Source organism: Elgaria multicarinata, chromosome 9 (assembly GCF_023053635.1).
Source record: "Elgaria multicarinata webbii isolate HBS135686 ecotype San Diego chromosome 9, rElgMul1.1.pri, whole genome shotgun sequence".
Lineage (NCBI taxonomy): Eukaryota > Metazoa > Chordata > Lepidosauria > Squamata > Anguidae > Elgaria > Elgaria multicarinata.
The window spans coordinates 26686524-26699282 of record NC_086179.1 but is presented as its reverse complement, the minus strand read 5'-3'; the positions used below and the strand labels follow the sequence as shown (position 1 = coordinate 26699282).

Sequence of the window (12759 nt, the reverse complement as noted above, 5' to 3'; positions counted from 1 at the left end):
GATTAGCTGCCAGAGCTGAAATATTATTATTCCTGGGATCAAATATAGGCGCTTACTCATTAAGTAATGTGCTTTGGCAGTTTCCATATCGGTTTCTCTAAATAGAACAAAGCAGCATTCTGCATGTGGATATAGACAGACAGATATACTCTGTCGATAGATCTACACCAACATGAACGTATATGATGCACACAAAAATGAGTAAATTAGCTTACAGTCATTGTCTTTATATGGACTATGTTCACACATAATGCTAAATCATGGTTTTGCACAACATGAGCAAGCTGAAGCAAGCCTTAGGCTCACATTCTCTCCTCCTTCTGTGTGACTGTGTTCTGCAGTCATTGTCCAACAAAAGGAAAACCACAGTGTGATAACAGTTATGTTACTCAACTCCTAATGGTGAGGACAAAGCAATGGAGGCTAGTGGCTCTGATGGCAGTGCAGTCAGAACTCTAAAAGGAGCTATCCAAGGGGCCAAAATAACAGCACATTTTATCTTAAAGCTCTTACTGCCAGTACCTAAGCCTCAGGAGAGGCATTCCAACCATTTAGAATAGGGTGGGGAAACATGCAAAAGAGGGAAAACCATGAAATGATTGGCAGTCAAGGGAAAGAAGGTGTGGCCAAGAAAAGGAGGTGTAGCAATCTTGGGAACTCTGGAGGGCCAAACTGGGTCCCTAGGAGGGCTGGATTTGGCCCATGGGCCTAAGGTTCTCCACCCCTGCTCCAATGGCATATGAAGGAGATGACTAGGCTGAACCCTTCTCTTAAAAATGCTAGTTTTCTACATACAGGGAGGTGTTCATGGCATTAGAACATAAGAAGAACCATGCTGGATCAGACCAAGATCCATCTAGTCCAGCATTTTGTTCACACAGTGGCCAACCAGATGCCCATGGAAAACCACAAGCAGGAAATGAGTGCAATAGCACCCTCCCAGTCATGTTCTCCTGCAACTGGTATACAAAAACATACAGTATGCAACTGGTGTATATAGGCATACTGCCTCTGACACTGGAGGTAGCATGTAGCCATCAGGACAAGTGGCCATTATTGCTTTAACCTCCATGAATTTGTCTGACCTACCTTTTTAAGCTATACAAATTGGTGGCCATCACTCCATCTTGTGGAAGTGAATTCCATGCTTTAATTATGCACTGTGCGAAGTAGTCCTTCTTTTTATGTGTCCTGAATCTCCCTCCAATTAGCTTCATGGGATGATCCCGAGTTCTAATATTATGAGGGAGGGAGGAAAACGTCTCCCTCTCCACACCATGCATAATATTGTACACTTCTATCATGTCTCTCCTTACTCACCCTTTTTCTGAGCTATACAGTCCCAGACATCGTAACCTTTCCTCATAGGGGAATTTCTTCACCCCCTTATGTGCCATGACGTGGTACAATCCTGGAAAAAGATGTAGGTGTAAGCCCCCTTCACACAATACTCTTATGAAATTGGTGGCCATCACTACACAAGATGTAGTGATGGCCACCGATTTGGATGGCTTTAAAAGGGGGTTGGATAAATTCCTGAAAGAGAAGGCTATCAAGGGCTACCAGCCCTGATGGTTGTGTGCTATCTTTATTTATTTATTTATTTATTTATTTATTTATTACATTTCTATACCGCCCAATAGCCGGAGCTCTCTGGGCGGTTCACAAAAATCAAAACCATTCAAAGTATAAAACAACAGTATAAAACCATAATATAAAATACAATATAAAAGCTCAACCAGATAAAAACAGCAGCAATGCAAAATTACAAATTTAAAACCATGTTATTTAAAATTTATAGATTGTTAAAATGTTGGGAGAATAAAAAGGTCTTCACCTGGCGTCTAAAAGCATATAATGTAGGTGCCAAGCGAACCTCCTTAGGGAGCTCATTCCACAGCCGGGGTGCCACAGCAGAGAAGGCCCTCCTCCTGGTAGCCACCTGCCTCACTTCCTTTGGCAGGGGCTCACGGAGAAGGAACCCTGAAGATGACCTTAGGGTCCGGGTAGGTACATATGGGAGGAGGCGTTCCTTCAGATAACCTGGCCCCAAGCCGTTTAGGGCTTTAAATGTTAATACCAGCACTTTGAATCGGGCCCGGATCTGGACTGGCAGCCAATGAAGCTGGAAAAGGACTGGCATAATGTGGTCTCGTCGGCCAGTCCCTGTTAGTAAGCGTGCTGCCCTGTTTTGCACCAGTTGAAGTTTCCGGACCGTTTTCAAAGGCAGCCCCACGTATAACGCATTGCAGTAATCCAAACGAGAGGTTATCAGAGCATGGATAACTGTAGCTAAGCTATCTCTGTCCAGATAAGGGCGCAGCTGGTATATCAACCTAAGCTGATAAAAGGTGCTCTTTGCCACTGAGTTCACCTGTGCCTTAAGTGACAGTTCTGGATCCAAGAGCACCCCCAAACTACGGACCCGATCCTTTAGGGGGAGTGCAACCCCGTCCAGGACAGGACAAACATCACCTTGCCGGACAGAAGAACCACCCGCTAACAGTACCTCCGTCTTGTCTGGATTGAGAATACTATCTCCAGTATTCGAGGCAGTAAGCCTGTGTGCACTCGTTGCTAGGGAACATGGGTGGGAGGGTGCCATTGCACCATGTCCTGTTGTGGTTCCCTGGTTGACAGCTGGTTGGCCACTGCGTGAACAGAGTGCTGGACTAGATGAACCCTTGGTCTGCAATAAAGAAGCACATGTGGGAGCAGCTCCTCTGGATTCCACAGATTGTGTAAACCAATGCTTCATTACACACAGTACTTGTGTGTTCCCTTACAGTATTGGCTGGTATTGGTAAAGTTTGTGGGTCGCCATGTTACGTGAATTTTTTGTTCATTTTTTTCCTCCTGAGTGCTTCCATTTCACACACACAAAGTGACGCCAGTCATTTCAGAATTCATGCAAGGTGGTGCAAAAGGAATTGCCTGTGAAGAATAAAACCAATAGATAAAGAAGAGAAAAATAAGCTTGAAGATGCATCAAAGTGTGAAGGGAATTGAGATGCAAACAGAATCTGTGAACAACCTTGAAAAAAGTAAATGCATTTGAAAACAATGGTGAAGTTCAGAAGTTGTCAGGGTTACGTGGTCAGAATATAATTTCATTTATCACGTATTTATTCTGCCCTTCCTCTAAACAGCTTAGAGTTCTGCCCTCTTTATCATCACAACAATGCTATGGGGAATGTTGGCCCAAGATCACCCAGTAAGCTTTATGAGAGAGTGGTCACTTGAACCCGTCTTGGGCTTCATCCAATATACTAACAATTTTTATCACATTAGGTTAATTTTGGCAATAAGTAGGATGAGCATGACAGAGAAAATGATTTAATTAGCAGAACTGTCCAAAGAAAAGAGGCTTGCTAGAATCAAATCAGGAAATGGCGGGTGAAAAATGGGAAACGCACATTTGGAAAGTGATTTGAACTTAATGGGTGAGGGGAAATAATGGAAATAATGACTCCTTCTAATAGCAAACTCCTTTCCCCATGCCAGTAGAATTGGAGTTAAATCAGGGACTCTGAAAGAGCTATCAGCACACTTGGATAAATTTCAAGCTATGCAGAAATACAAAACAGCAACGATGACCCCCCACCCCACCCAAAACCCAGCTCAATAAGCACTAAGCAAATTCAGTGCTATCAGTTATAGTTAGAAAAGAAAACTGGAAAACTGGGCAGGGAGTGGAAGAGTGAACTGGTTTGCTTGAAGACGGTTTCTGATCCCCCTATGGGCTGGATGTCATCAGAGGGCAGGACCAGGCTCCAGGGCCAGCCCTATCATTAGGCAGAGTGAGGCACTTACCTCAGACAGCTGATCCTGGGGGGCAGCAGCAAGGCAGAGGAAAGACCTGTGTGCCTTACATGGCTCAGGACCGCAATACCTAAGGTAGGGTGACCATATGAAAAGGAGGACAGGGCTCCTGTATCTTTAAGAGTTGCATAGAAAAGGGAATTTCAGCAGGTGTTATTTGTATATATGGAGAACCTGGTGAAATCCCCTCTTCATCACAACAGTTAAAGCTGCAGGAGCTTATGCTAGAGTGACCAGATTTAAAAGAGGGCAGGGCACCTGTAGCTTTAACTGGTGTGATGAAGAGGGAATTTCACCAGGTTCCCCGTATATACAAATGACACCTGCTGAAATTTCCCTTTCAATACAACTGTTAAAGATACAGGAGGCCTGTCCTCCTTTTCATATGGTCACCCTACCTAAGGGCACACCTCTCCCGGCTTGAAGAAGCCCATATTCTACACTCAACATCTAAGGTCCTCCTCTGGGTGCATACTCCAAGGGAGGCTCGGAAGATAGCAAGAAGGGAGAGGGCCTTCTCGGTGGTGGTCCCCCAATTATGGAATGATCTCCCTGACAAGGCCCGTCTGGCACCAGCATTGTTATTTTTTCGACGCCAGGTCAAGGCTTTTCTCTTGATGAGTTTCAGTTGATGCTGGATTTGTTTGGCTGATTGCTCAAGTTGTTTTTTAGATACATGTTGCCTCTGCATATTGTCTGTTTTTATATTTAAATTTTTTGCATATTGTATTTTTAATACCTTTAACCTTTGTGAACTACCTAGAGAGCTTCAGCTATGAGGTGGTATAGAAATGTTGTTGGAGATCACAGCAGAGATTTCTCTCCCCACTAGCCTTCAGGAAGCAGGAGGCTCACTTGAGGCCCTGCAGGCCAGATGGACCGGCCTGGGGGGCTAAAATTGGCCTGCGGCCTGAAAGTGCCGCATCCCTGGATTATAATACCCTGGAGGAATTTCTGACTGGTTGGTTGGAACGCTGAGCAGGAGCACTCCAATTAAGACAGCCTTCCCCAGTCCAATGCCCTCCAGTTGTTTTGGACTACAATTCCCGGAATTCCTAATCAACAGTCATGCCGGCTAGGGCTTATGGGAACTGAAGTCCAAAATATCTGGAGAGCACCAGATTGGGGAAGGCTGTTTTAAGAGATGCTGATACACTGTACCACTGTGATGCCAATACCCTGTCTATACATAAGGCACAGACAAGCACACAGAAAGTACCTTTCCCATTAAAGCTTTTTATCTCCATCTGCTGGTTCAGATATGACAGTGGCACCTTCTCCAACCTGTTGTGAAACAACATTAGTTTTCTGGTACCAACCTATTCAGTAGCAGCAGCTCTCTCTGTAGAGCTGAATGTGTTTAATGTTGTTTGACTGAGAGGTAGAGTTCATGCTATTTCTCATGAACATAACAAACAGAACATTTTAGATTTCTAGGAATCTCAGTTCTGCTGTAGGAACAAACGTTGCCCTCGTCTTTACGGAAGGGTCAAACTGAAGGATTAGAATGTAAGCAGTATCCAAAGCAGAGGTTCCAAATTCAAGGGAGCAGGCAGTTGTGCTCAGAGAGCACCTTTGTGGCACCTTGAGCCTCTAGGCACCTTTGTGGCACCTAGTTTGTCTTCACCTTTCCCTGTAGTTTTCTCTTTTAAGGGACATCTGTTCCAGCTGTTTTTCCTGGGATATGCCTCTAAACCAGCCTTCCCCCTCCAGATAGGTTGGACTGCAACTCTCATTATTCCCAGTCCACGTGGCCATTGGCTGGCTGAGAATTGGCTGGCAGCTCAACACATCTGGAAGGCACCAGGTTGGGGAAGGCTGCTCTAGACATCCCATGCCTACAGGTACACTCTGCATCTCAGTGTACGTTGTGTCCCTTTATTGGGTCTTTGCCCTTATGAATTGTTCTGCACAATTTAGTACCGCAACACCCTGCTTCTTTCACTGAATTTTACAGAGTGCCCAAACATCATCATTGTCTTTCTGTTTTCCTGCCACTTCTTCCTGGGGAAAATCTGCTAAGAAGAAAAAGACTGAATAGCTGCATAATTCCTTCTGATTGGTAGAACTAGGAGCCCACTGTCTGGAAGTGCTTTCGTCGCCAGCTGAAAACCTTTTTATTCTCTCAATATTTTAACACTTAATTTTAACTTAAATTTAAATCTTACTGTTTTAACTCTGTATTTTAATCTTATATCAATTTTGCTGTGTGGTTTTATCCTGGTTGTGCTTTTTGTACTGTATTTTGTAATTGTGCTTTTAACCTGTTGGTTGTTTTATTGTGGTTTTAATTTTTGTGAACCGCCCAGAGAGCTTCGGCTATTGGGCGGTATAAAAATGCAATAAATAAATAAATAAATAAATAAATAAATAAATAAGTGCCCATTAATTTTGGACAGCAATCACGGCAAATGGTCTGTGACAAACAATAATATTGAATGTAACACTGACTCATCAAAACTTCTTCTTGTTACCTTAACCACATTGTCGTGGAGACATGATGTTCATCTTTTCACTTTTTCCAGTAGTTCATGCATCTAACTTCCGTTTTCATGTTATTGGGGCATCCTGCAGCTATTTGGATTCATCAGCCAGATTTTAGCTTGCATCCTTATATCAGCTCATGATTTGCTTTGTCTTCCTTTTCTTGTCTCTTTTCTTTTTTTGCACCGTAGCTACAAGCTCCCAGCGTGAAGGGCTTTGATTTTGCAAAGCAGCATTTAGGCCAGCACAACAAAGATGACATCTTGATCATACACGAACCAACTCCTCTCCCAGGACCAATTAAGGACACCACCCCCTCTGAAAATGGTGACCTCCCGAGCCCCAAGGCCAAGATCTCTTCAAAGCCATCCAAGAATGTCCGACACAGAGGGAGGTCAGTTCAGATGATGAGAAATTGCTTGGCGCAGATTAAAGTTAATTAGTTACGGAGGATTATTTTGCTCTATAAGGATTTTTCTCAGCTTGAATAGTCTTTGCTCAGGGACTTGCCTTTTACATTAATCCACAAGGATTTGTGTCTAGTTCTTTTTTAGGTTCTTTTGCTGGCCTTCTTAATTGTGGAGATTTTTCAGTTGAGAAGTGCGGGTTTGAGCCAGGATATGAGGTGTTCCTACGATTTAATCGTGTAGCTAAACTTTCCGATGTTTCAACCTGGCACAACATGATGGCTAAACTGAGAAGATAATGCATCACTGCATTTTAACATCTCTTTTCATCTTGGCATTTGTCCTTCCCTAACTGGCTTACCTCTTACATCAGGAGTGGGGAACCTTTTTCAGCCTGCGGGCCGAATTCAATTCTGGAGAAGCTCTCAGGGGCTGCATTCCAGTGTGGGTGGGGCCAGTGGCAAATGGGTGGGGCTGAAATACAAAAATAAAATGGCAGCGTAGAAGAGGCATTTCAACCTTTTAGAATGGGGGAGAAACTGTGGAAAATCCGGGAAGCAACCAAACACTTGGCAGTTGGGGAAAGGGTTAGGGGGCAAGGGAAAGGGGCTTGGCCTTCTGGGAAACCCCAGAGGGTCAGATTGTAACCCAATTTGGGTTCACAGGCCTGAGGTTCCCCACCCCTGTCTTACATATCTCAACTCCAAATATCTTCTTGCATTATTCTGGTTATTCTTAAAGAGCCTAAGGCCTAATCTACACCAAGCAGGGTATTGCACTATGAAAGTTGTATGAAAGCGGTATATAAAAGGCAGAAACCACACCAAGCAGGATATAGCGGTATGAAAGCAATATAGTATGTGTCAATGGGCCCCAACAGTTGTCAGTGCACTTCAATACCGCTATAGAGCAGTAACGTGGCTCCTGACTTTTATATACTGCTTTCATAGTACAGTATCCTGCTTGGTGTAGATTAGGCCTAAGAATAAGCAGAATAGCTATTACCCCCTTCATTCAATTAAAGGGTAACACTGCCATGCTTTCTGGCCTCACCCCGGACATCACATGCTGGGACAGCCATTGCTCTCCAATGTTGATGCATTGAGTGTGGGTGTGTCTGGAAAGGAGTACCTATGTTTCACTTGGGGATTATTGCATTTATATCCCACCTTTTTTCCTCACAACAACAACCCTGTGAGGTAGGTTGGACTAAGAGTCTGTGATTGGCCCAAAGTCACCCAGTGGGTTTCCATGGCTGAGTGGGGACTAGAACCCAGATCTCCTGACTCCCAGTCCAACGCTTTTAACAATTAGAAAAACACAAAGCAGAAGAATAAAAATTCATAGTTCTTAAACAATACTAAACCACCACACATTATGGAGGAAACCAAAAGGCCTGGGGAAATAAAAATAAACATCTCTTAGCCTAGTGTTGGAAAAACGTTAAAGTCCTTACTGAATAGAGGAGAGCCTTCAGGCTTTGTTATTTTCAGCTGCTGCTGCTTGAATGCACATGATTTCCTTGTCATGTCTATCAATGGCAATTAGCCATTTCTGCCTTGTTTTTTTTTTCTAATCCTAGTTTCTTGCTTCAGTGAATTCCGTATGTTAAGTATGGATTATATGAGGGAATACTTCCTTTTACCTGAACCTATTGCCACTCATTCAGGGAACTTTTGCATATTATTGAATACAATGGAAGGCAGAGGGAAATAATGGCAAGGATCTGTTCAAAGGGAAAAGATGTGTATGTTGTAATTTGTTGGTATTCGACATGCTCTTCTGCACATCTTTATAAATGTCCTGTGGCATGTTCTGAAGGCATACGTTGCAGTAACCCGGCTTGAACTAAGCAGGTCTGGGTCTGGTCAGCACCTGGAAAAGAAGCCACCTGGGATCCCTACGTACACCACCTTCAGGTCTACATTAGGAAAAAGGAGAAACATAAATATACAGAGTAATAATAACAGTATGCCATAATTTGGTTTTTAATTTTGTGTGGCGGTTTGGTACCTACAGAGTTTCCCCCTCTGATGCTGACTCCACAGCAAGTGAACAGTCAAGTGGTCGAGAAACAGGAGAAGAAATGGCAAGACCACAGACAGCTGTCAATGAGGTCAAACCCCACAGAGTCAGCAAGTCCGGTATGTTGCACTCTCTTATGCTCCCATTTTCATAATGTGAAAAGAATTCATACCTGCGTCTGTTTATGAATCACACAGGTGTGCCAGGAATAGAGAAACGGCTGGATAATTTCAACTAGGCACAGCTTGAAATACATTTATGCCCCTTTGCTTTAAAAGTGCCATTTCTTGTATGACTTGTGCGCACACAAACGTGTGTAATGCTTGCGTGGGATAAATATATAATCCGCTTTTGGTTCCGTCTCTAATTTCCCCTGTTCAGGTTTATGGCTACAACATGCTATATCTCCAGACGGTAATAGAAAGCTTTGGGTTCAAAAACCTTTTACTGAGATTTGCGCTGCGATTCACCAAACACTGCAGTCGCCTTGTATTGAACCAGAAGCGCTTCTGTTCCTTGGTAATGTTGCTACTCAATGAGCACCAAGAAGCACTGTATTTGGTTATGCGAGTCAATGGAACAATTGTGATGTTAAGATCGAGATGTATGTATAATTGTGTGAAATTTCATCCCAGAACAGCAGTTAGATCTGATTCAGACCTTCAGAAAAACAAACACGTGATACATCCCCCCCCCCGCCCAAATGCAGGTGGGAGATTTCACATTTAAAAGCATCACTACATCAAAAATGCCCTCTATGTCGGGATGAAGGCTTCCAGCGTGGAAGCATGCAATACTCCACATTCATTCTGCAGTGGTTGTACACTCTCAGAAGGCTTATGCCATGTGCCTTTTTCTGGAACAGTTTAATCAACTCCCTCCTGTTAAAATTTAGGAACAGCTCTACCAGAGTTATTTTCAGTAGCATCTGGCTCTCCTTTTGTCACAGTTGGCTGAATTATAATGTGCTCTCTTTATCTTTTCTTTCGATGCTGCCAGGAGTAAACAGAGTGGGTAAGTTTCCAAAATAATGTGCAACTGTCTTGCAGGAACACTGAAGCATTAGATGAGAGAGATTAAGTGTAAATGTTGGTAGAGTAGAGTGGTTTTCAGTGTTTTAAGATTTAAGGTTGGATTTTGGATGCTTTCCCACATTATAGCCCATAGAAACCATGCAGTGGCAGGTGTTCTTCTGTCCTTAAAGAGCATTTGAAACTGCCACATACTGAACCAGGTCCGTGGTCCATCAAATCCCGTACGGTCTCTTGGCTGCAACTCTTTCCCATCCCCTGTTCCAACTTGACCATTCAACTGGAGATGCCAGGGGTTGAAGCTGGAAGTTTCTGCATGTTACGCGCATGCTTGGCTACCGAGCTGTGGCCTTCCTTCCTACATGTCACACCTTAATGCATATATCAGTGCCCCACTATTAATAAGAATTCCTCCTCTCCCACTTGAGGAGAGGAGGAATTTAGAGTGGAGAACTTTCAGGAGAAGGTGGGAATCCTTAATCTCTTTCCATACCTATTCTCTCCCCACTCAAATTCACCCTTCCAAGTTGTTTCCCTCACCCTCTGCAGGATTTCAAATGTGTGGTTGCCTTTTTCTCAAAAAGGCTTTGCTGCTTTTTAAAAAAATGGTTTGGTCATGTTATGTTATACATGTGGCTAGCCCTGGCTGTTCAGTGCCTCCCTCCTTTTACGGTTCTAGTACTCTAGCAAACTCCTCATTTAGTTCATTGTTATGTCTGAATGAGGCCGTACCTTCACATTCTGGCTGTAGTGGATAGACCTTTTAGGAATTAATTAACTTTACTGTGTGCAGCATATGAATTGCCCTCTATTTGTCTTTGCCACTGCATTTAGTGTAAGTCCTTTCCATCCACAAGATAATAAGAACACAAGAAGAGCCCTGCTGGATCAGACCAAGGATCCATCTAGTCCAGCATTCTATTCACACAGTGACCGACCAGCCATCGGCCAGGGATGAACATGCAGGACATGGTGCAACAGCACCCTCCCGCCCATGTTCCCCAGCAACTGGTGCACTCAGGCTTATTGCCTCGAATACTGGAGATAGCACACAACCATCAGGGCTAGTAGCCATTGATAGCCTTTGCCAACCCCCTTTTAAAGCCGTCCAGATTGGTGGCCATCACTACATCTTGTGGTAGTGAGTTCCATAATTTAACTATGTGCTGTGTGAAGAAGTACTTCCTTTTATTTGTCCTGGATCTCCCACCAGTCAGTTTCATGGGATGACCCTGGGTTCTAGTATTTTGAGAGAGGGAGGAAAATAATGAAGCTTCATGATCTCACTGTTCTTCTTCCCCTCCTCAGCACCCCATTCTTGCACCTGTAGTTGTGAGATACATGTGTGTGTGCATACACACACACACAGAGAGGTGTTGAAACCATTGCAGTACTAACTGTGAACCCAGGACCCTATTTACTAAGGCCAGCAGTTTACTGATGGTGTGGGTTGCTCCTTCTCCCTGGGAGCCAATTGGATAAGAGAGGTGGCTTCTGTGAGCGGGGCCCTGGAGTGGACCAAAGTGGGAACCTTTCCTCTCAGATCCTCACCCGTGGCTTTGGCCATTGTTGTCCCTGACTTCCTGGCTCACCTACCTTTGATTTTGCTTCTCGTTACCATACTGTAGGAGAAAGGAATTTTACTTGCATTTGTGTCTATCCTCTGCAAGGCAGTATTTTCGCCTCCCTCATAGGAATATTGATAATTTCTTGTTTAAAAATAGCGTTTTATGTTTCTGTCACAACTTTTGTTGCAATCGTTGCAGCAAAACATTAATCCAAATTAGGTTACTGCAATACGGACAGTTCAGAAGCTGCAACTTGTGCAAAATACAGTGACCACATTGATAGCAGTGACCAGAAGATCTGAGCAAATAACACTGTTTCTGGCCCGCTTGCACTGGATGCCTGTATATTTGCGAGCCAAATTCAAGATACTGGTTTTGCCCTATAGAGCATTACATGGCTTAGGACTGCAGAACCTAATGGAGCACCATGAACCTACCCTTATACTACATGCAGCATCTGAAGCCCTCTTCCAGGTGCCTCAACTGAGGGAGGCTTGGAGGATGGCAGCAACGGAGAGGGCCTTCCCCCCCCCCCCCGATTCCAGTGAGGCCTGCCTGGTGGCAACATTGTCATATTTTTGGTGGCAGGTTAAGACATTCCTCTACTCCCAAGTATTTGACAACATAGGGATAAGGTTTTTAATGGGTCCAAGGATTTACTGTTGATTTTTTTAACATAGTTATATTTTTGTGCATTGGTTTCATGTTGTGTATATTAGGGGTTTTAACTTTGTAAACCTCCCAGAGAGCTTTGGCTATTGAGCGGTAAGGAAATGTAATAAATGACGTGAAATTGATGGAGGCATTGGGCCAGATCCATGACAGGGAAAGCAGCAGGGATTGGCTCCCCAGTCCCCACTGGGTTCGGAAGCTCTAGCCGTGCTTCGGCACCGGTACACCTGTCAGACACTCAGGTTGCAGGAAGGGCCCATGGTATAAATTTGGACTGTGATGACCCAGGGATTCCTGCCACTCCCATCAACTTTATTCATTTTTATTAGTATTAGTATTATTTCTTTTTGTTGTAATTCAAATAATATCGTTCAAATGGTGATGCAATATTTGATCCAGAACATTTTGCAAAAACTTGCATTCGTTGGGCCTTGACCAAGATCATTAAACAAACAAAAGTTTTCCTACCTTTTTATCTGTACTTGTTATTCAGGCCCTCCGCAGATCAGTAATGGCCCAGAGCAACACTCCTCAGCCTCCATCTTTGAGCATGTGGACAGAATGTCACGCTCCTCAGAAGTCAGCAGAAGGGTCCCTAGCAAGATCCAGTTGATTGCCATGCAGCCCATTGCAGCACCTCCAGTTCCAAACCAACCACTTTCTGACCGAGTAGCAGAAACCAACAAAATTAACAAGGAGGTAATCCATTTGGTATATTGTTTCTCAGCCCATGATAAAGAGATCATAAAT

The 12759-nt window shown here is 43.8% G+C and overlaps 1 protein-coding gene across 1 annotated transcript in view; it reads left to right on the top strand.

Annotated features, from left to right (window-relative positions):
• The window catches only part of KIAA1549 (KIAA1549 ortholog), a 124725-nt gene that overhangs the window by 97389 nt on the left and 14577 nt on the right, over positions 1 to 12759 (top strand). Inside the window, exons 11-13 of the mRNA XM_063133338.1 lie at positions 6498 to 6700; positions 8733 to 8857; positions 12503 to 12708. Of these exons, the coding sequence (XP_062989408.1) occupies positions 6498 to 6700; positions 8733 to 8857; positions 12503 to 12708 (534 nt within the window). The remainder of the gene's footprint in view (positions 1 to 6497; positions 6701 to 8732; positions 8858 to 12502; positions 12709 to 12759) is intronic.